The following is a 25,038-nucleotide window of genomic DNA, read 5'->3' as shown; positions in this document are numbered from 1 at the left end:
CCTACGTGGCTAGTGCTGAGAAAACATTTACAAAAAGCTTTGCCAAAGAAATCTGCCTATATAGACTACAGTGACTTTACTGTTGAGAGTGTTCATGTGTTTATGGAAAAAACCCATAGTAGTTGAGCAAGTCTGATTTGTAGATTTTGTTGCTCAAATACCCAAGTTACTTAATAACTCTAATACAAGAGATAGAGTAGTACAGCAGTTCTATTGATATGTTGGCAAAGAAGCAAACATGACTGGTCTTTACCATCTGTTTATAATGCTATATAAAGAAGACCTTACTGGTTGCCATGGAAACCAACATTTCCAAAACCACAAGTGTTTGCTTAAAATCTCAGGCCTTCTGAAGTCTTGCATTTTCTGAGGAGAAAAAGAATTGAAAATATCTAAAGTTTTCCAGTGATTTATATTTCCTAACAATTGTTTTGCTGTAAAATACTTCCAGTATCATCTTTCAGGACTTGAGAAATTTAAAGGATGCTGCTGGTAACTTCATGAGCTTATTTGATGCTTAGCAATCATCCACAAAAAGGTGACAGATACTTGTTGGGTTTTAGGTTGATTTTTCTAAAAGGAGGGGTTTTAGTTCAGACAAACAAGCCCATTGTGATATTGACACAGTGGAGTGACAAATATGGAATTTGGGTGGAGGTCACATTGAAAATATTCCTTAACCTAAGTAAAAACCCAGATTCATCTCAATTATCAGAGTTGGTCACTTGGGTCTCACAGAAAAAAAAAAAAAAAAAAGACTCTTTAGAATCAGAAGTCTAGAGAAAAACAGCAAATGAAGATAATACTGTTAAGAGTTACAGTGTAAGTATTTCTGTGGTCTCCACTCTTGGCTTGAATTTTTTTTAAAGAGTTAGCTTTGATTACTTGAACTATTGAAAAACCCCTAGGTATAGTATTTAGAATGACTCTATGACTCTTGTCATAGAGTCTGGGAGTGTTTCTTTTTTTTCCCTCATTTGACACTGTATGTTCATATTGCTGCCTTGCACTTTCTGCTCATCATCCACTGTGTTTTAAGGTGGTTCCCCCCCCTCTCCCCGTCCCACCAGCTTACAAAAGGCTTCTGCTGTGTATAACCACCTAACTCTACTAGCTAGTGACACTGTAGATGTGCTGCATTTGGAGTAATGCTGTTGGTTGCTAATTTCTGTTTCTACCTAGAAGAAAGCTTTTTGTTTATGGCACTCTTGGCATATATTTGGATTGAGCTACTTGAAGGGATAGCAGTCTATTGAAGCAAAAAATCAAAATTTGGAATCTCTCTCTACTAGTAAAGAGCCTTCAGTGTTTTTAGGGAAGAAATGTTAGTAATTCATTCATCTGAATAATGCTGAAAATCAGTGAAGTTGCATCTAGAAATCTGATTCAGTAAGGAAGGTTAAAGGAACTTTTTATATCATTCTGTCATGGCAATACATAGCCTAACATTTTTGCCTTTTTCTATTTCATCCATTTGTAAAACAAGCTGTGAGCATTTTCAGTCTGAGATAATGGCCCAGAGTTGACCTATTTCATTGTTACATTTTCCTAGTAAAGTTTATTTAATGCAAAATACATTTTTTATGACAGGCTCTACAATTGCTGAATATTGCTGAAGTGACACTGAACCTCCAGAGGTGTCTGAATTCATTAGCCTTCTGAAGCCAGTCATCTTTCTGTCATTCACTGAACTCTTCCAAAATATTTTCATTCCTTTCACTTAGCAGATTATTCCTGCATCTGAGAGAGCCTGTTCCCAGAAAAGTAGTCTTGTGCTTGACTCCACCTGTTGATACTGGCTGGCAGTGGGGTGTTAGACCTCCCACAAAGTTTAAATAAAGCAAATATTGATGGAGAAATCAGACACACAAAATTTAGGCTTCTGTCTAAGTATTTGTGGTTAGAAAAATAAGGGTGCCAGACCTGCAAGCTACTCCTGGTCAAAGTAATTGCACTCAGATACTAACAGCATTTTTTGACGTTAGCTTGCCTGCTATCCACATCACATTTCAAATCAAGTCCCTGACCAGGAAAAACAGTGGAGACTGGCATTTGGTTTAAAAATACATTTTGGTGGTTTGTTTCCTGCGTGGTGCCTTTACTGTCATTCGTTTTGCCCTGCCTCTACCACTCATAGGATCTCATGGGTGGAGGGTAGAATTACTTAAACTAATAATAGCAGTAAATAATTATTTTGCTGAATAATCATTGTCTTTGAGACAAATGTATGATTATAGCTGCCTCTTATTTTTACAGTGCAGTTTTGCAGTGTCCATCGTAGGTATTTTTCAGATCTTAGATGACCATGCAACCTCAAAACAGCCTTTTTCACACTAAAGTGTCAAACTGTTCCTGTGCATTTGGTTCTCTTCTTCTCACCAAGCAAATCTTTTTCTTCTTTGTCTTCATCTGGTCATAAGTTTTGCAGAAAAATGGGAGTTGTTGAAGTATGGGCTTTTTTGTTACTATTGGGGTTTTTTGTTTGTTGGTTTTTTGGGCTTTTTTTGTTTGGTTTGGGCTTTTCAGTTGATTGGTTTTGTTTGTTTATTGGTTTTGTTTTTAAAAGTAACTCATCCCATTGATCCTAAGGAATATTCTACCCTAAAGGAAATAAGTGCATCAAAACCCCTGTAAAAATATGCATCTATGTGGCTGATCTTCATGGGGGAATGATTCAAATAACCTCTTCCTTTTTGGGAAATCAAATAAACCTAGCAGCACTCAATGGTAGACTAATACAAGTGTCTAAATAGGGTTCTACAGACTCCAGGGAAAACTTTGTGGTTTTTTATTTCAAAAATTCGAAGCCTGTATTGATTTCTAGGAGCTACAAGTGCTCAGTTACAATTAACTCCAAGTTACCACGGCCTGTAAAAATCTGTATTTTTTTAATGCCTGATCAAAAGCCTGTAGTTTCTTAAACTTAAGAATAAGGTTTGGGTTTTGTGGGATCTTGCCCATTTGAATCTCCACAATTTTATTTAATCTTCTGACTTTTATAGTTTCCTGGAAGGCTCCATTTTTTGTGATAGTTGTGTTTCAGAAGCTGTTGCAATTTTTTTCTCAAAAGTAGTGCAATATTTGGGATAGCTACTAAAGCCTGAAGAAATGAGTGCATGTAGCAGCTCCAGAAAGAGATCAGTCTCTCTTCCAGTCTTGAAGGGTGCTGTGGCTTTTCCTTGAGATTCTTGAAAAAGCTATGTGCAAGACTTTATCTTGTAGTAAATTAATTCTGGGAATGATGCAATTGACACCAAATTCCATGTGCTTCCTGCCTCCTACCTGGGACTGCAGTTTTCCATGCTCCCAGTCCCTGTGAAGATCACATTTAATAAACAATAGCATGATGAAACTTTGGATGGAGTTTTCTCCATTATTTAAGAAATATTTCTCATTGTAAGCAATACCCCATGAAAACTGAGCAGCTGGAGTCACTTGAGTTGTAAAGGACCCTAGGAGTTTTCCTCTAGGAGCTTTCTGTTCTAGAAGCTACGCTGTCGCAACCTTCTTCCAAGATAGAGCAACAAAGATTTATGTTTGTGTTCATATATTTCAGTTTGTGAAAAATATATATAATATTTTAAAGATTCACTCTTATGTGGATTTCTGGGACTCTTGAACACCTGAATTTTGTACAAGCTGTATTTTAATTGATCTTTAGTCACTCTCTCCAGCTGAGTAGGTGTCTGAGACTTCATAAATGGAAGAAAAGGTACCCAAATCTATACAGTTCTTTGCATCCCAAAAAATGCTGCAGCTGTTGCGGAACTGAGCATTTTGAGGCCTGTTTTTTTACTGAAGACTTTTCAATTCATTTCCAAGTACTCCTAAGTCTAAGAGTAGCCAAGTGAAAGCACAGATACAATATTTTCTGTATTAGTTTTTCAGTGACTCTGCCTGTAGATGGTGAAGCTATGACCCCATAAATTTCAGGCAAGTACTTCCTCACAGGAGCACAACCATTCTTGTTTTCACATGACTAAGTTACTGTTTTGGCTTACTTTTAACTCTCCAAGCATCACACCACATAATGGTTGAAGTTAGTAAAAGGTTTCCTTGTGTCATAAGTGAAAGCCACACTTCTAAATTACCTTTCTAATTTTTTTGCATTTGGATGAAAAGCTAGTACAGAGACAGGTCCCTGTCTTCTTCACACCAGAGTTTTGTTTGGTGTTTTGTGTGTGAAATTTTGTGTTTCATTTGTGAAATCTTGTGTTTCTTTGTGACTGGCTTCACAAAGCTAATGGGGTGAGACCCCTTATTTCTCAGATGCAGGTGGAGCAGGGGAGCTGTTAAAGACTCCCTTGTAACCTGGTCTAAGAGCATATTCCTGCAACCTGGGACAGGAACATCAATTCCTGCAAGCCTGGCATGACTCATTGCACAGATCTGCCCTTACTGGATAAACCCTTTAATTACCAGGCAGTTACATAATGGTGATGAGCCCCATCCCATTTTTCACAAGCCTGTTTTTCAGGTAAGGAAATTCCCCAAACCTCAGTACTCATTTTCCGTATGCAAAGAAATGTTTAGTGGTCCAAACCCAAGAATAAGTTTCTAAAACACGCATTCTCATCTGCAGCCTCTAGTGGGCTTTTGAGTTGAGATGGCATGTGGATGGCAGAGCATCCCCCTTCTACAATTTCCTGTCAGCTGTGTATTTAATTTGAATCCCATTTTTAAATTCTCTCCATGTGGAGTGAGTTTGTCTCCTCTCCCCTTCTGAATCATGCTCAAAGCACATGTCATGACAAGGCCAATTCTCCTCTACAGATCTTGCTGTGCAAATTGGAATGGGCCAGGCTTTTTTATGTGCTCTGGAGAGATATGCAGAAGGATATTTAATAAGTACTTGAAACTTGAGTAGCAGGTGAAAACAAATTGCTATAGATTGCTGTTAGTATATACCAAATGTATAACTTTGAATGCTCTCAGTGTTTAAATATATTCATATTTGAGTGTGATCATGTGGTCAGATGGTGAATCGTATGGTTCAGATATGCACATCAATAATACAGTGGTTTAACATCCATTTAAAAAATGAGTATGTCAGAGAGTTTTCTCTTATTTACTTCTGACAAGTCATTAATATAGCAAATTGGATAAAAGCCCTGAGGCTGGTATTTCTTGCATTTCTAATAAGGAAGCCAAGAATCTTGCCAAGTAGCTCCATGCCTTACCTCTAGTGATAGCTATAGAATTGTCTGTTATAATTAATTTTGACAAAATGGGTTGTGTTCTTTTTAAAAGGTACCTGCACCTGTAGCTATGAGTGCATGCTGATAACCCTTCTATATCGAGCAAAATGGAAGATACTTTCCTGAGATGTTACAGACTGAAAAGTCTGTTTATATTGTCACATCTGGGATTGTCAGTTTGAATTGAGGGGTTTGTTTTTCAGAATAGTTTGTAATTCAGTCTTATACTAGCCTGGGCTTTCAATGACACTATCCTGTGCTTATAAATCTTCTTCATCAGTGTAATTGATTTTGGTTGTGTTATAGACTTTCCCAGCTGCTTTTTATTAGAGCTGTGTGGACAGATCATTTTTTCCCCCTCCTTTTGTTTGACAGCTGAACAGGGAAGGTAGGGGAATGGAATTCCTCTCTGTTTTCCTTCCCCTTTTTAACTACACAGGGCTTGTGTATGGCCTGAAACAAAACGATTGATCTTGCCAATGGGACACCTTCAATAGAATGCATGGAAAGGAAGGATAAAAATCACCAAAGGAGGTGAGGAGGATGGTGATCTGTCCACTTCAGCCCCTACCAGCAGTCCCGTGGCCACCAAACATGCCTCGGTGGGGGTGGAGGGGCTCCTGTGGGGTGACTGATGAAAGGGCTGTAAGCCCCACAGCTCCTGCTTGCTTGGGTCAGAGCAGAACTTTTGGGAAATACTAACAACGTTTAGCTAAACATTTAAAAATACCCTTTTGTCCCTCCCAAAATACCTTATCACATCAGTTTTGTTGGGAAATTTGTTCTGCATTCTTCATAATTAAATTTGAATTAGCACTAGTGCCCACAAATATGGTCTCTTCTGCTACACCCACTTGCAGATTCTGACTTTACAGTTGCCTGTTCAGGGTTTTTTTTTGCTGCTTTTTGGTTCCATGAAATTATCCCTATGTCCAGCTCTTCCTTATGGTAACTGTTGCAGTTTCCATGTTTCCTCTCTATTGTTTAAATTCATTGTTTAATATAATGAAAAAAGGGCTAGGAACGTGATTTTGTCTCATGCAAATAATTTTTAAATCTTTGTTGTATTTAAATATTTAAATACAAATGACGCTTGCAGTGAATAGCAGATTTTTGTTTTAATAAAAGTGTAACCATTCTACTGAAATAGCTGCACATGTGGAGCAATACACAAAGCACTGAGTGAAACGTTTGCTTGCTTTATTCTGCGCAGCAGACGGACCCTGGTAGTAGGAGGTGTAATTTGCAGCACATTAGCCATTAGCCGGTGTCACTGCGTGAGTGGGCGGTGTGAGTCTCTTGTGCGTGTGCGGTGTCACCGCGCGCATGTGTCGGAGCCAGGCGCTTCTCCCCTGCGCTGTGAGAGGGAATTTTTTATTTCTTTTTTTTATTTTTTTTTTTTTTTTTTTTTTTTTTTTTTTTTTTTTTTTTTTTTGTGAACGCTGTGCTGTATTTAAAACTATGAATCTGCCACTTTTCAACTGGGTTACTCTGTCACACCGATAATATCCAGAGTAAATGCCTTTCCCTCCCACGAATTATGAATTCAAAACGGAATCCTAGAGGTGTTTGACTTTCCTACCTTTTTCTGGTATGCAGACCCCCTAGGATGAACTACGTCACTTGCAGATACCCAGCCTGTAAACTTAAGAGGAAGCAAAATTGTGCTAATGATTGAAGGGGGTTTTTTGGGTACCCTATGCATGCGCTTGTGTTGTTCAGCAGAGGTTTTCCAAAAGACTGTCAGCTTGATGTATCTTTTTCTGTGTGCGCAATTTCACTTGGGTTTCTTTTAGTTCACTTTTTTCCCTGGAGGCACCTGTCTCCTGCCACACACCCATCAAGACTAATTGCACCATCTGGAAGATTTTTGTGTTGCTGCTACTTGTGCAGGGTGTCTCTGGGGAGCTTAATTGAGAATGTGAATGTGACCCCTGAAGCCATGTCAAGTAGCTGCAGTAGTTTCTAGTGTCTAAAGGATGATCACCGGAGGCTTTATTTGTTTCAAGTCCAATGAGGTTTGCTTTAGTGTGGATATGTTACATGTCAGTAACACGACATGTTTTGAAAATGGAGTTAAACTTTGGCTGCTGGTTGGTAATTCATAGAAAATCCTGTCTAAAATTACATCCAAACCATATGTAACATAGAGGCTGTATGATTAGGTGTAACAATGATAGACGTATTTCTCCTTATTAACTTGATTCTTGTGTTCTGTTCTTCCTCCCGCCCACAGCTGCACTTTTCATTAACAGTTTTCTGCTAAGAATGTAAGGTATTCATTGCTAGTGGTGTTGGAAACCCCCTGAACAGCCCATAACACTTGCTTTTGCTATTGCTACAGACTGAGCATTTTCCATACAGGTAATTTTCTTCTGTTCCTTACCTAGTCTGAATCAGGTAAAAGTGCTTCACTTCTAGTGTCTGTCTAGGCAATGATTTATTTAAAGGCCAGTGCTCGATGTTCCTGTGATGAACACTTTTTATGTCTACTTTTGTAACATCCTGTCACTTGACAAGCTGTAGAGCACTGGGCATGAAAAAACAAAGTGTTCTGATTGTTCAGGGTATCACTATAATTTGCTATTTTATTGAAGCATTATTCATTTCTCACTATATCTCTGCCTTTAGTAATACACTGTGATATTACCACATACATATGTGGAAAAACCCATTTTTTTTCCTAAAACCACTTTTCTTTAAAAATGACGTAGTTTTAAATAGTGTTGAGAAAATATATTTTAATTCAGTTGCATCATCTGTATAACTTCTGTGGTTGTGAGTCATGTGGTCAACTGAAGTTCAAGCCAGAGAAGTACTTACACCACCACAAACAATTATGAATTCTGCGTACAGGATGCATACACACTATGTATTATTCATTATATGTATTTTCTGTCTTTTTACTGGGCAGCTTAATGTTCATTGTGGCTCTGACTTTGGAAATCTATAGAGTTTTAATTGTATAACTGCATTGGCTGCATTCTGTTAACTGTATATTGGAGCATGGTAAGAAACAAATTATATATTTGGTGAAAATAGAAATATGCAAGTTACACATTCACAGAATGCTGAAGGCAAGCAGCTGTCCCCCTCCTCCTTAAAAATCCCTCAGTACCTGTAGCCAGTACGAAAAATAAAGGTGCATGCCGTGTGACCACAGTGCGTGTGCCCTTGAGCAGAGATCTGAGCAGTGCAGTCTTTCATGGGTTTGAGTGGCTGGGAAGTACAGGGGGCCTGAACTGAAAAAAAATTTCTGTTTTGGGAAGTTATATAGAATCTCCCTTCTACTGCTTTTTATGTTTTTCTGGTCAGGGTTGCTGTGAGCATGTTGTATCCTGAGCTGCCAGGCTCACTGGGTACACCTGACTTGTGCATGACATGAAATGCAAGAGACATGCTGCTCCTTGAAAATAATCAAGATTTATTTCAATCCTAAATACTTGTTTTTCTCTGCAGCAGTAGGATTTCATTTGAAGTGTCAGGTAAAGGATGACAAAAGATCATGATTCATAACTGCACTTATTTCCCTGCTAACATGAATATTAAAGACATGATAAATGGATGGCAGCCTGAGGTCTAAGTCTTTTTTTCCCTTTGGTACAACCAGTGAAGATGGATTGTGAAAATATGTCTTTTTTTCTTCTTCTGTTTTAGGGGTTTTGTGTACGATAGCCGAAACAATTTACAGATGCGAGGTTTGGTCGTACTGCTTATTTCCAAAGCTGCTGGACCCAGCACAGCAGAGCTCTCTTTCCAGCACGACATGGTCAGTGGCATTTATTCCAGGTATGTATGCTAAGGTATATTTAATGGGCAATTTCTTGGTGGTATCAAAGCATCCTAAGTGGCCTGTTCACCTGTCAGGGAAAATCAACACTTACCTAATCACAAAGCTTTGTTCCGCAGGTTTTTGTTGTAAGCTTTCCACAGTGAAAACCATTTCCTAATCTTTGTGTAACTCTTACTGTATCTAATTGTGGGTTTTGGGCACAACGAAATTGAAAACATTTGGGTCAAGATAGTTGAAAGTTTACATTAAGAGGTACTCTGAATAAAAAAAAAACCCAATGCTAGAAAATATTTTTAAATAGAGTATTTTCATTTTGATTTCATGCAATGTTATTTGGGTACACCTGTTTACTAGAAATTTCTGAGTGAGATGCCAGCCTTGTGGGACACCAGTTGTGCTCTCACTGAGCACAGAAGTTTTGTATAGCCTCTTTGGAGGGTGTTTTCCCATGCAGCAGCAGTGTAGAATAAAGTTTTTACCGCCAACATGTCACAGCAGATTTACTGAGCCTGCCATTATGGTTCCTTAGGCCCTCAGTGAGATATTTCAGCTTCATTGAGTTCCTAAATACTTTGTAAGCTTTTGAACTAAATTTCTTAATCTAGTAACATCAGTAATGAAAATCAGTGGTGGCTCTCCTTTATATATTTGATAGAGAACTATTCCATTGAAGTAAGTAATGAGATCTGTTGAAAGATTTTAAACTTTGAATTTTTAAAAAATCTTTTGAAAAATTGTGTGTTGCTTGGTTGAGGAAACAAGACTGTTGTATTTTTTTTAATTGTATTTCTGACCTCTGTAATACACTAAAGGAAGATGCACAAGCTTTGTGACATGTTTGCATCCTGATTTGTTTCAAAATGCAGGTGTAGTATCATAGAACTGGAAAGACCAAACAAATAAAAATTTTAAAATCTATGTAGTATCTTAAAGTAGCAGAGAAGGAAAATATATATGAATTAGTAGAGGCAGAAATAAGTAAGAAGAAGGAAAAGGCTCTAAAGCAGGCTTGTTATGGAGAGCTGTGTTGTCATTTTGGCTGTTTAATTCCATTCTTATTTTGTTTCATCCATAATGTCCCCTTAGGGTTGTAAATTTTTTATATTTATATGCAAATGATGCTGTATGAAAGCATAATTCTAGTTAGTTAATTATTGCACAGGAGGTATTTTAGTTTGTTTTGTAAATGATTAAAAAAGTTTACCTTAAGTATGCCTCATAAAAGGAGAGAAAAAGCATTATTTTTTTGATAACTAAGTTCTTGAGTATGATCATTCTGACCATGGAGGTGAAGCTGGGGCATTTAAAGCTGCCGTTGGGAAGGTGACTAGTGGAAGTATTCATTAAGGAGCAAATAAGACCTTGAATTAATAATGAGCCATTTGGTGTAAATGGACATCATTGGAATGATGCCAGTTCAACCAGCTGAAAATCTAGCCTAATAATCTAAGTTTGAGCAAGTCAATAGCCATTATCATATCTAGTTCAGAGTTACAAAGGTATGCCAAAAACAAAGCAGTTTTGAATACACCCACACAGGTTCACCTAAGGTTCAGTACTGTCTGCAAAAGTGATGAGTGTGGAGTTGTTAATTTGAATGGATGTTCAATGACACTTTAAGTCCTGCAGCATGGTGTAAATACAAGCAAATATGCCACTGCATTTTTAAATTTTGTGTCATAATGGTCAGTTCTTGCCCTCTACTGAAGTCACTGTGGGCTTTGGCTTTGGAGCTCTTTCTTTATTTAAGGTACTTTTCCAACTACACTTATTTAAATGTGAGTCTAATTTCTGATTTCCATTTCTCCATTGTATATAGCTAAGAGAATAGGCAGCTTGTAAAATTGTGATCTTAAATGGTTTTTGTGATATTTTTAACATGTATTACAAGTAGTGTTTTACAAACTGCCCTCTCCTGAAGATGAACAAAAGGATGTTGTTTTCCATTAGTGCATTTTTGTCTGTCTTGGTTGCAATATAATTATATATGGTTTGTGTATATTTGACATGTATATCAAAGGCAAAGTATATCCCTCAGTGATATGAAGTAAAGAAATATGCTTAATCCTTTATTGTTTATATGTCTCCAGCTTTGGATAATATTTTTTGGAAACAGATTCTCACAGATTTTCAGCTCAGCTGTAATCTATACAGCTCTTTTTGTTGCCATGCCATATAATTACTTCATCTTTATATAAAATGTTTTGCTGGAAATATTATTTCTGGCACTGTAATGAGCATCTTCACTGCCTGATACTTACATGCTGTGAACATTAGATCGTGGACTATTAGCTGGGATATGGCTGACTTGATTTTAGGATACTTAGTAGTGATTAATTAATTGCATTTCTGAAATCTGAGCATGAGCTAAGTTGTTCCAGTACTTGTCAGCAACTGCACCAGACCAGTCTTTCTTTTCCCAGTGTTTGTGTTGGAACCAGTTCTTGTACTGTATTTAAATATTCAGTCCTGCAGTAGATAGCCGGGTTACATCTGTTCTTTGTAACTGGTACTACACTAAATATACAATCTGTGACCAGGAAGATGTAACACTGTGATAACCATTTAACTTGAAAAAACACAAAAAAACTATGGTGGACCTTTTCATCCTGGAATTTGGCACATTCTGCATAACCTCTTCTCACTATTTCGTATTCTTAAATCACAATAAAGCAATACAAAAATTAAAATTAAAACAGAAAGATACTGAAAGCTGAATTTGGAATAGAAAAAACAATTATCCTATTTTCTTGTTCTCTAGATATGTCAATTCAAAGGTCAATTGACCTAAATGTATAAAAATAGATAATCTAGCTTTCTAGCTGGCATCTGTTTTTCACTGGTACACAATGGAACAAAACCAATGCCTACTACCAGAGAACAATCTTTTCCAGAATAATGAGGATTACAATTTAGGTAGTTACAGGAGCAGGACTAGTGTAGTTAAATGGTGCTGCCTCTGGCCAGCATTGCCTTCAGCTTTAGCACTTCATAATTTGCAAGAGTCGTGATCTGCCTGCATTAATCTGGGGCCGTGGGGGTCATTGTGTGCAAGGGTGTCATAGTAACTGCTGGTTGCCTTATGAGCCATGCTGAAGATAAGGGAGGAAGTGTTATAAAAGCCTGCCTGGCATGCTTTAAACTGTACAGCCACCTCCCTATCGTGTTGGCAGCAACCTGACTTTATTCCTATTGGCGAGGAAAAGAACCTGGCTTTGCTTCCAGCTCAGCACCAGTGATCCCAAAAGAGGATGAAGAGAAGTAGCAGCATGATAAACAGCTCAATTTCAGCTGCTGGACAGATTTCCTAAATTAAAACTTTCTGCTGGTCTCTTAGCATTAAAGAAAATATTTCCTTGGCTACAGAAGCATTGCAAATATAAGGATCAATTGTAGTGCTCAGTACAGAGTATGCAAACAGTATCATGTAAGTGTTGATGTCATTGCCTGTGCTCAAGCAAAGCATGCATTCCATATTCCCTTGAAAGTCCTTACTCCTGTGCTAAAGAGAAAGCAGAACTCACATTTGGGTTTAGGCAGAATCGAATTAACAATAATTTATCATGTTAATAGTATCAGAGAGTACCTCAGATGTGACACAGGAGGCTAGAGCTTCATGAGGGCTTTGAGATCCATTTCCTAACTGGTGATTAAACTTGAGTCTGACACTGCATTGCCTTCTCTCAGAGCAAAGTTCACTTGGATAGTGAAGTATGCAGCTTGCTGTTACTTTACTTTGCTGCTGGAAGTGAGGTTTGTAATTGAAACTCCAGGATCATGTGATTTCTGAACACTGACAGCTTTATGCTTCATGGTGGAGCTACATTATCGCAGCTGAAGATACCAAGAGTGGCTTGGGTCCTCTCTCAAAGTACCCAAGGGGTATCTTTTTCTGTGCACGTCTGGCACTGCCAGACACTACTGCCTGGGGACTGAGGGATCTCCTTGGCTTTATATTGAGTAATGAATGCCTGACATAGCCTCTGTATTGCAGCTTAATATGCAAGTGACACCAAAGAACAAACTTGGGCCATCTCTTCAGCCCTCAGCTTCCTTGGCTCTAGCACAGCAAGTTATTTTCTTCTGTCTGTTTTGCCTTTTTGATTTGGGTTTTTTTTTTCCCCCCCTATTTGTGCCAATTTTAAAAATACTCTCTAGTATTGACATCCACTGAGTCAGCTCTGCAGATTTCCTTGGATGCTTGTCAGAGGTTTAAAGCAATCCTTTTTTCAGTCAAATCTGCCTGGGCATCCACTCTGGTGGATCCTATGGCCATTGACAAGCAAAGACCTTTTAATCAATATGGAATATTGAAATTGGAGTATAGGAAGTACTATTTCACTTCTGTACTAAAACCTGGCAAATCCAGCAGAGACTGCTGGATTTGGACTATCAGTACTGGACTCTGTCCTTGCACCTTCTTCCTCAGGATGGTGCAGCTGACCTTTACAGCTCCAGGAATTCATCACTTTTCAAGCGGAACATGCTTTACTACAAGAAGGTACTGACTGGATAAACTTGTCTCTGAATCAGAATTCTTCCTGCTGCTTGGAAGAGTGGTGGCAGTACTGTAGTGACAGGAATCATGAACATAGATACCTTTTCCATAGTGTTTTAGTGGTTATTTTGGAACAGCATTGATACTGCTTCCAATGAAAGCCCAGTTTAAGAGTAAGTTGGCAGCAGATGCCAACTCATTGTTATGGTAATGGGTCTTTTTCTTGTCATGTTCCAATACTAAGTTGTTCTGAGTACCCTTTTTTGGAGGTGCGCACATACACAGGGGTCACAGAGTGATTTCACATGCTCTTTGTCACTGTAGCCATATCACAGTAATCTTCTTCTAACCTACTCCAAGTAAAACTTAAATCCAGATCTTAACCAGAGGATTCATTCACCCTTAGGTTTCTTTTTCTCTGAATGTTTCTTTGATTGAAAAGAAGTCAGAGGGGGTAGGTGTCTTTCTAAGGACTGCAAGGACAGAGGACATACTGCTCTGTCACTCTACAGTTCTACCTAGATTTCTCCCAGCTTCTTGCTAGATACGGAAACAAAGCTTTCCCTAAACTTAATTTCCTTTCCTGTACTCCAAAGAGCTTTATGCCATCTTCAAAGAAAGTTTGACCTTCCACTAACCTCCTTTAGGGTTAACCAGATGATTCTGATAGTACATCTAGGTTCGTAGGATAATTCAAGTTGGAAGGGATATCAGGAGGTCTGTAGACCCACCCCCTTCTGAAAGCAGAGTCACCAATGAGGTCAGACTCATCTAGCTTTCTCCGTGAAGGTCAGGTCTTTCAAGAACAGAGTCTTCTTCACAAGGTGATAATCAAGATGCGTTTTAAACAGACGAGTGAGCATTCTGCCTGTAGCCTTAGCTCTGTGTCTAACAGTGTCACTGGTGTGCATTCATGACTATGAAGCTCACAAGAGGCTGCACTGATGTTGGCATAATTTAGCCTGTTAGGTGTCTTTATTTGTCAGCTGAAGTATCCAAAGAACTTTCCATCCCAAGATTTTCAGAATTAAAAATGGTGACTGTGAGAAATGGGCTACTTTAAAAGCACAAGCGTAAAGGTCTTGTCTGTCTTAGGGATATACCACTGTGTATTAGGGACAAATTGCTATTGTATTAATGGGGACACTGGGAATCTCTTCTATTTCTCACACGTGACAGCTCACCATCTGCTGCTCTATCTGTTCTTCTCCAAAACCCATGCCATGGCAGCTGTAACAGAGGTGGTGCTGTGCTTGTTAGAGCAGTCTTTAATCGCTGTAAGCGTGAGGAGCACTCAGGCTGCCTCCAGGGAATCCATGCTTACGTGAATGATGGTTCTTGGACAACTTCAGTCAGCAAAGATAAGTATGGACTAGTGTAGTCAAAAGCTCAGAGGTAGTATGCTGATTATAATATGCTTTTGAGACTTGCAGTCTGCAAAAATATGCACAAATGAACATTGGTTGGTTGACTTATGCCTGTGGCCTGGACTGCTGTAGGACTGGGATTTTATGGGTGAGAAAGATCTGAAATGGCAATACTCTGCTTTATGTATTTAGCATAACAGCATATGAGGTGTTAGCACACCTTCTCTGGAAATTGAGAAGATGTAAAAGGTGTTCCACACTGAGTGAAAAACAGAATAAATACTGCATGAGGATATGCACCTTTGGCTCTGCATTCCCTGAAAGTGCAATTATTGGCAAGTAGCTTCTGTCCTGTTCTTGTGAATGCAGCCAAACAGCTGAGAGATGCTAATGCTCGGGTGACTCACATCTCCAGTTAGAGTAGATGGCTCCAGTAGCAAAGGGCTGTCTTCTGCTTCTGGAACAGGTCAATGCTCCCTGGGAAAGCAGGTCTTTTACTGTAAGCTGTTTCTTCACTTGCTCAGCTCACCTATGAAGTTTTGTCAGCAGATTCTTCCTACTGTAGACAAGTTTAAAGATGTTTGTAATTTTAAATACTTGTTTAAATGCTTTCCAACTGGAATGTGTCTCCACATTAATCTAGATTTGTTTGTCTATGGTATCTATGGAAAGAAATTAGGTAGTCCCCATTTAAAAGAAAGAAAGGAAAAAGCAAATCCATTACAAAGCCTCCTGGCAAATTAGCCATGGGAAGCATTAGTAAATTTTGGTGAAGGAGGTGAGGTTATTGTATTCCTAGAGTGTAAATGACACTTAAAGGTTGCTTTGACCTGTTTGCTATTAAATTTTACAAAAGCCTTCTTTTTGCCTTGCATGGTGTAGGTATATCTGTGGACAAAATCTCTTTGAGTTATTGTAAAAGGTAAAACATAAATGAAATAAAACCAAAGAAAGACCATACAAATTATGATTTCAGTGCCTACAAAAATACAAAGAGCACAAGTGTGTGACTCTTCACCTCATTTCAGATCTTGCCCTTCTTTCAGTTTCTGTACTCTGAACTGCTTAGGGTGTTAACTTCAGAGATTGGATTTGACTGTTTCTTACCTTCACATTTTCAAGTAAAAAAAATGATTCCTAACTCTACAATGGATTTTTATAATGTGAAGAGTACTTTCATATTTGTAAGAAGTTGGGTGTTTTTTTTTTTTCTACTTTTCTGGGTTTACTAGTAATGGAAACTAAATTAAATTTACCTTGACCTGGTGCAATGCAGAGGGAGTGGCTGCGGACCAAAGTTTGGGAGACCTCATGCTCCATTGCACCTATCCCCATCAATGACTGCTAAATCATGGTAGAAGATGTTTAAATAAAATGAAAAGTATTAAACTAGAAAAATATAATAAGACCAATAGTGTATGTAGGAACTCAGAACTCGAAGAAAGCAGAGGTGTTATCTTTTGTGTGATGTAAGTATTCAGCCTGGGAGTTTTAGTACGGTGTAGCTGTTGCACTTTAAATTCACACTGGCTTATTGCACACAAGCCCTGGGTCTCAGCTGCAGATATTGCAGAGATTAATCTTATTAATGGAACTGCTAATTGGTGTTTGACTTCTAATTATAGTAACAATAGGCCATAACAATCAATCCTCACCTTTACTGGGGCACATTAGGACTCTTTATCATAAAAATGATTTCCTTTGGGACTTACTGATCTTATTTCTGTCTTCTGGAAGGCTGGCTTTCAGCAAAGGTACAGTATCCCAACTAGCAAGTACTTTGGAAGCTTAGCTAATTAACTGGTAGAGAAAATGCATGGTCTTAAAATATTCAATATCTAAGTACATTAATAAGTACAACGCTCTTGACAAAATTGTTTGAAAGATAATGGGAAAAGTATGTCAAAATATGAGCAGTGATGTCTTTTATAATCTTAAAGAAATATGTAATTTCGTCTCACAGTCCTTGGTAGCTTTCCCATAGCTTTTAGTGAGAGGAAATCCAAGCAGTTATTCTAAATTATTCTATTTAGTTTTTTTCTCTCCAGAATAAATCCTGTGAGATTCATCATCTCATTTACAAGATGAGTCTCAGGAGATGAAAAGCACATACAACTTGATTACATATTCCTATTGATCATCTTCCATCCACAACAATAAAAATCAACTCCAAATACAAATCTAACAATATTACTAATTCATTACAACCAGTACTTTTCTTCATTAACTTTTACTGTTTTCAGCATACTTAGCATGTGCAAATACAGCAATTATATGTTGAACAAGAAAAGGTCTTCTCCTTACATTGTAGGATAAATAAAAAGGCACTGCAGTAGAGCTGATCAAAGACTGTTCAGAGATACAGCTCAAATCTTGTGCAAAATAAGTCTTTATAGAACTAGATAGCTGAGCAAGGTAAACTCAGCATGTACATCACTAAGTGTGTTTGGTTTCCGTTTTAAAAAGGAAGTAATTTTCAGTATCAGAGAAAACATGGTAGGGATGGCTTACCTTGGAAAAATTGTAATGGTGCTCCTGTCTGTCTGTCCAGCCCTCTCTTTTCTTGGAGCTTCTTCCTCCCACTGCTTGTGAAGTGAGAACTGGACTGCCACGATGTGCAGCATAGCGTACAAAACCAGAGCAGCACTGGTGGAATTCTGCAGTGGGTCAGGAGCAGCTGTGAGAGCAACAAAGCCCTGCTTTCACCCCAGTGGGAGCTTTTCAAAGAAAGCCCAGGTGACCTGTGGGTAACAAGGCCTGGCACAGCCTTCCTGGGACGTGGCATGGCCACACACCAGAGTATTTCACCAGAACTGTCCTTTCCCTTGAAACAGTTTTCTACTTGAGAACTTCCACATTTCCTTTACAAAAAATATAATGGTATTTGTGAAGAGAAATTTCCAATCATCACCTAAGTACAATCCAGTGCTGTGATGGAAGCACACAACAGCTTTGGGGACTGCCTATCCATCAGAACTATGACATCAATGTGACCAATTGCTTCACTCCAAATTCTTAAATAACTGTATCTATATAATTTATTTGTCCTACAGTCCCAAAATATTCCCCTTGCTTTTCTACATGCTGAAGTACCACCAATCATTTTTCTGTTCTATTAACATCTCCCTTGACAAATTTTACAATGCAGTTATCCAGTTTCAATACAAATCTCTTCAATTCTTGGAAAATTGTAGCAATATGAAGTTAAGTATTATAAGGCATACTGCACCAATTAATTTATTTTCTTAGTATGATTTGGTCATTACTGTGAAATAAGGTAACTGAAGATATTACAACTTTTTTCATCTGCTCGGGTGGAGTTGAGAAATCCACGAGTATATGTATATGAAAATATGAGACTGTATAAAGATTATGCAATGTTCTTTCTCTTCCACTTGAAATAATGGCATGTTCTGGACCCTTATCACATTAAGTGAATGAATATTTCTTATGGCTTCATTGGAATCTGGCCTTTAACCTTTAGTAGATTTTCATGTGCAATTTGACCGCTCTGGGATATTTCTAGAGCAAACAATAATAAAAAAGAAATGCAGCAATAATATGCTGGTGGTGTAGACAGGGCACTCTGTTCCTGGACAGCAAAACTTGGTTATTTTTAATATATTCCAGTATAAAGGTGGGTGTATGAGTACATAGATAAGTGTGACTGATGATTTGAGAAGAGGAATAAGGAGCTGGAGATCTAGGGGTAAAGATTTCAAGAACATGAATGCAATATGGTATGTATTTGAGAAGGTGCTTATGGAGTCAAAAGAGAAATCAGAAAGACAATGGGTTTTTTGTAGGGTTTGCAGCAATTCAAAACTTACAATCAGCAGTGCCACCATGATTATGGAGCATGTTTGGTACGTACAAGATTTTGTGAGCTTGATTGCCCGGTTCCTGAAGTCCATTTAAGTATTTGGAGTTGTAGTTTTTAATTTTTCCAAAGACTTGGCCAAATTTGTGTACATTTTTGTGGAAAGAGAAGATGCAGCCAAATAAATTATGCATCTATTATTGCCAGAAAGGGAAGAAACATTAAAAAATTCTATTTTCTACTACATAGTATTTCTGATTTCTTTCTCATAATTGCTATGTTTCACCTAGATGTTTCTGCATGAAAAGCTTGCTTTAGTCTCTTATAGCTGAAATTTCATTCTGGCTTTTGATATCCATGCAACAAAACCAGTGCCAAAAGTCCAGCTACATTCATAGCTGTTCCAGTAGGCAAATTAATTTTTAGCAAAGCTCCAGTATTAGCTGCAATCAGGAAAGGATCCTGTTTGGTGGACTCTGGTAGGAATTCTGCAGAAATAAAGTTTGTTCTTGAAGGTGTCTTGTTAGCATATAGCTGTCTCTCCATCATCACTTGCTTGGGGTTAATGTTGCTTGAATTCGTTGATGTCATTTTATCCCTTCTTAAAGTCTGTAGATTGAATCATTCTGGGATGAAAGAACCGAAAAATGAAAGCATGAAATTTTCAAATACCTTATATTTTAATAAGGTAAAAATAGATGGAAATTGTGCCAGTGGTATAATAGTAAGTCATTTTTTTAATCAAAGGACACATTTTTCTCAATATCACACTGTACGCCATTTGCATAAAGTATATACGAATAATAATGACAAAACTTTGCAGACCTCAACAGCACCAAATGCTTGTTACTATGCTGATATGGTCCCAGAAGCAGCAGTCGCTGCCTTGCTCCAAAAGGTTTATTATCCTTTCCCTGCTGGCAATTCTGTCAACACACCTGGTGTAAGGAGCAAGGTCTCTGAGAAGTCTGCTGTCTCTCTTTAGCTATTAGTCTCTTTCCTTGTACATGGCAGGCAATACCCATCTGCTGCATACTTCTGCTTTGTGAAAAGCAAAAGTATTCCCATAAAAAAAAAATAATGTATGGTATTAATATCCCTATCCAATTCAGAACGTTGAAAGTTCAGGAGGGGAGAGGACAGCACCTGTGATAACCATACTTTTAATTGCTGGTTAACAGAAATGTAGTTACAGCTGTTCAGAATACAACAGGTTTACTTCATAGTAGGAGCTATCTGTGGTTGTGCAACCAGTATGTTTGGATTTTTTTTTATCCCCTCTGTATCTTGGATATTTATGGGTATTTCAGAATTCACAGTAATTGTTATATAAGCATGATAAAAAATTATATATATAGTTATAAAATAAACCCCAACCCTATCTGGTACACTGTATTCTAGTGATTCACATTTTATTTTTAATGCCTTTTTCTTGTGCAGTTAGACATATGAACAATCTATTCTCTTAACAGGACTGCTCATTTATCAAGTGCTCATTCTTCATGGCATAAAAAAGGTTACCTTCTTTTTGCTCTCACATAAAAAGGTTCCATGTATTTCAGGTGTCATTAGTACAAGAGATTTAATGTCAAGGTTAGTGCACCTTATCTTTCAGCTACATTGAATACAATTACAGACAAACTCTTCAGGGAGATTTCAGAGAAAAACTGGAAGTAATAAGTCAAGCTGGCACTCTCAGAATAGCTGACAGTGCACAGGAATGGGAGTTTCTGTTAACAATGGCTCCAACTGTCTCCCATAGTCATTGCAAATAAAATTATAGGCATGCTTCAGTCTTGCAGGGCTGAGAAAAAACTAATAAAATGTAGGAAAAATTATGTTCAAAAATTAATTATTAGTAGACTATTTCTTGCACTTACCTGTGAGACCTTTTATTTCCCTTCACATCTTTTTAGCTGGTTTTAGTGCAGGTATTTAAATATTTTGACTAAATAAACCACAGAGCAGTCAAAACTATTTTTAAACCATGATGCGAAATTTCTTATGGAATGGATGCACGATGAGATGTAGTTGGAGGATCCATGTTATTGAGGGGCTATAGAGCAAATATGGGTAATCCTGGACGGATTGGCACCTGGATGTTGCCCACATAAATAAAGCAGTCTGGCTGATACATGCTGCCATCATATGGGAAGGGGTGTTGGTCATTTCCATAAAAAAAAATATGTGATTTTCTCCATCATCATGTTCCTTTTGATTTCTGCTAACAGTGTGGTGATAGCAAGGTCTTCCAGTCTACAAATGAATCCTTTGGTTCATACCTCATCTTTTGAGGGTTTTGGTCAACATATGTTATTTAGTTCTGAGTCTTACTGTCTATCTTTGCATCGTGTATCCTACCATCACATTTTCCTAAAGCCATGCTACAACAGCTGTTGCCAAAGTTTTTGATCACCTCCTATCTTGCCGTTTTTTGACTCATGTTTCCAATACCTAAAACTTGCTCACTTCAGCCAAAAGGAAGGTTTTCATGCTAACTCCATTGTAAACTCTTTTCTTGGCTTGCTCTTCTTTCATCCCATCAGTTTTAAATGTCTTATTTTTGTCTTTGACTATTAGAAATATAATACGTTGGTTTCAAGGAAACAGTGGTGGTTTTGCTGTTTCAAATCCAGTTGCAGTTGTGCAGAGGTGGGCTTTCTTGTGAGCTTTTTTTTTTAATTGGCTGCTGGTATTCATTTTTGAATTAACATTGCAGAATTTAAACTTAGTCTGAATTGTCTACAAACTTCACATGGAAATAACTTTATAAAACTTCTGTATGATGTTTTCTGTATTCTGTTTAGACCTTTAAATTAGCTTGATGCCCTTTGGGTTGTATAATGAGTCAGGGCTTGCATTTGTTTCACATTGCACAGGTTTCATATTTGCTTCATATTTGCTTGGAGTCTCCTTACAGAAGTACCACCTTATTAGGGTAAGTGGTTTTGTCAGTAATAAAATGAGTTACTTGTACAAAGAGCAGGTGGTAGGATGACCTTTTTGCAAAATATTGTTGTTAACTAAATGCAGTAAACATGGTTTTTTATCATAGTACCTGTTCAGTTGTCATAAGACTGGCATTGCCTGGAATTAATGGAATTATTTTTAATTTTGTAAACATTTTTTCTAAGACCCTGTTAAATCAAATTTGCCTTTTGTCTTTCAAACAATTTCTGAACACAGATAAAATTTGGTCAGTTTAATCAGGAAATTTTGGAGGTGGATTGTCAGACTGGAGATGTGCTGTTAACATTGGTTTATGTTCTTTAGCCACTGGCTCAGCATTCACTGAAGATGCAAGAAGTTCAGGTTTGGCTTTCTCAAGAATTTGAAAGGATGCAAAAGTACTCCTCTGCCTGAATTTTCAGAAAATTCCTGTAAACGGAGGGATATAGGACATCTAGGTCAGGAATGCCTGAGTTTCTAATGTTGTTTCCCTCCTGGTAACTAACTTAGCGGAGCGGGATCTGGAGTCCAGGTGTCCCAGCTTTCTCTCCCATAATCTCCTGCATACTGACTTTTCTCACTCCTTTGCCATCTGGCTGAATGAATAATTCAAGGTTTTGTGTAAGAGCAGAGTAACTCGGCAGCAGGAGTGGCCGAGGAAGGAGGTGTGAGGCTGCCCTGGCCTTGAGAGCTGGGTGGCTGCCTGATGGGAGACCCAGCTTTCCGAGTGATGCACCACATGCTTCAAAAGAGGGGCTTGGACTGGAAAGACAATTCTCTGCAGTCAGGTTGTCAGGTGGCATATCCAGTACTTAAGTTCTTCCTCTCTTGCACAGTCTTATGACTTCCAAATGCTGGCTGTCACTTGGAGTTTGGGGGACATCGGCATGTTTGTAAGCGATAAACATATCTTTGCTTGTGCTGACAAATTTTCACTTTTGCCTCATTGCATCTTTTCACCCCCATACCATCTATAAACACAAAAAGGCAGGAAAATAATTGTCTCCAATAGTAATTTTCTAACTGGAAGTCAACATATGCAGCTGACTAGAAAGGTACTTGAAATCATCTTATAGGTGTTTTCTCAGAGACGACACTCTAGTTATTTGAGACAACTGTTTTTTCCACCTGGTGTGAAGGACGAGTTGCCTTTTGGACACTTAAATATTTCCGTGCTGTTAAAGCAGCAGATTGAAAAACAGATGAGAAAGTTCAAAGCCAAGGCTGAAGGTTCAGTTTCAACTTTTAGTTTTCTGACTTTTGTCACTTTGTGTCACAACCTAAATATTGTTTTCACTTAGGGTTATTAATTAAGAAATACTAAGTTTACCCATTTAAAATCTGTTATCTTTCTTCACAGAAAATGAAAGTGAATTTCATTGCTTTTAGTATCCTGTGTTAGATAATAATTGAGAGAATAATAGATTCCAGGGACCTTTGATCTACCATTACTGCAAAATAAAAATAAAACTTAATTTTTTTTCTCCCACTGACCGTAATGATTTTAACCTTGTGTACTAATTTGAATGGGCTCGTGGGGGCAGAGTCTTAAATGAGACAAAAATGAAGGAAAAATTGCTAATGCTGCCACTGTATATCTAATGAGCACTGTGTAATAAACCATAACCTCTTCAACATTTCTGTGGAAAATGGTGTGATTATTTTGGATGGCTGGCCCTCTGTGTACGGCTCATTACCATCTGGCATAATGTGTATTGATATAGCCTGTAATTGTCAACTCTTATTTGACATGCTGCCTTTAATAAATGTGACTTGCATGGCTAGAACCTCCTAATGGTTATATGGAAAACTGTAATTAAATAAAATATGTATACTTATGTAAAATACACACCCTTATATCCATAAAATAATTTTGTAGAGGGTCTCTGTTTTTCTTTATCTCCTGTTCTTAGTGGGAATATTTGTATGTATTTCCAGGTTAGTACTGCATTACCAGTGTGGATAACTAAATATATGAAGACAGACATGAATCTTGAATATAGGTTGTTTCCTCTTGCAGGACTTGCTTCAAATACATTTTGAAATATTTATTTTCTGTGCACTGTAAGACAGAATTAATATACCTGCCATAATAGAACAGGTTCCCTGCCTGATGGTGGCTTTGTGTGCTCCTGCCCTGGGAATGGCAAGTAACTCTAATGGGCCAAATGGCTCTAGTTTTGGTGCTTCTCCTGAAGAAGGTGGCTGAAATAAATGCCTTTGTAAATCTCAGTGCTGAAAGTATTTATACCTCCTTAAAGGAAAATGGGCTTCTGGCCAATGGCAAGTTTTCAGATAGAGGGACCAACATATGCTGCTAATCTAGTCATACATATTCTGTTTATCTGAAAAGTTTCCTTTCCTTGTCTTCGCTGTTCATTCATATATGAATAACTGAGAGATATCATTCTGGTAGTCGTATTGGCTGCCTTACAAAAATAGGATTTCCCCAACTTTATAAACTTTAATATTTGTGTAATGGGTGTTCATCTGGTGTTTCCTTCAATGGCACTGTTAATGGAGAATCCATAGCTGCTCTTTTTAAGAGATTTTGGAAAGCACTTTATTCTTTTTGGATTTCCTTAGGTTCAGGCTATTGGATTTTATGTTTGCTTGATAATCAGCATTATTTTGTTGACTTTGTTTTTTTGTAGTATAGATGCTTAAACTTTCTTTAAATATCTGTAGCCAAATCTACTGATTTAATATCCGCCTTCTCCATGCATAAAATAGCTTTTGTTCCTCACTTCATCTGTTTTCTTTTTTTGATTGTTAGGACAAAAACATTGGGAAGTCATACTTTCTCAAATTCTTCTTGACTGAAGTTTTCAAGTGATATTTTTTACTGGTATCAGAAACTCAGGGTTAACAGAGACACTACTTTTGCTAATATTCTTCCCTTAAATCATCTGTGGGTGCTACTGGTCTATTTGACCACAGCCACATTCTGTATCTTAGCTGATTATCTCAAATGACCTGTTCCTTTACCCTCCTTCCACCCTTTTACAAACTTTGGGTGCTTTCTTCTTGAAAGAGTCCCTAGTCCTGCATATCTGTGGTCTGCATTGAGATCTTTTGATTTTTTTTTTTTTTTTTTTTTTACATTGCATATTTTAACTTGAGTAAAGCATATTGAACCAGCTCAGTTGAATCCATATTGAGGATTGTTCACTCTCTTTGCTGTTTATTAGCTGTGTTATTAATTTTCTGTTGTCATGTCTCCTGAGTGTAAGTTCTCTGGACCTGCTAACCGTAAAATCTTACCCACTTCATGACCAATATTCACTTCTGGGCTAAGAGATAAGTAAACACCTGCTTGTGCAAATATGTTGCTTAAAATATAACAGGCTTTCTACAGTGCCTTGCCTTTATGCAGTTTTGTTTCTGCCTAACCTTTTATAATGGACCAATGC

The 25,038-nt window shown here is 37.8% G+C and overlaps 1 protein-coding gene across 1 annotated transcript in view; it reads left to right on the top strand.

Moving 5' to 3' along the window:
* The window catches only part of PDSS2 (decaprenyl diphosphate synthase subunit 2), a 111,966-nt gene that overhangs the window by 37,328 nt on the left and 49,600 nt on the right, over positions 1 to 25,038 (top strand). Inside the window, exon 2 of the mRNA XM_041478120.1 lies at positions 8,856 to 8,987. Coding sequence (XP_041334054.1) covers positions 8,856 to 8,987 — 132 coding nt within the window. The remainder of the gene's footprint in view (positions 1 to 8,855; positions 8,988 to 25,038) is intronic.

The sequence above is a fragment of the Pyrgilauda ruficollis genome, unplaced genomic scaffold (genome assembly GCF_017590135.1).
Source record: "Pyrgilauda ruficollis isolate IOZ18807 unplaced genomic scaffold, ASM1759013v1 scaffold43, whole genome shotgun sequence".
NCBI classification, from domain to species: domain Eukaryota; kingdom Metazoa; phylum Chordata; class Aves; order Passeriformes; family Passeridae; genus Pyrgilauda; species Pyrgilauda ruficollis.
Note: the sequence above shows the minus strand (reverse complement) of the source record. Positions and strands in the feature narration are given on the sequence as shown.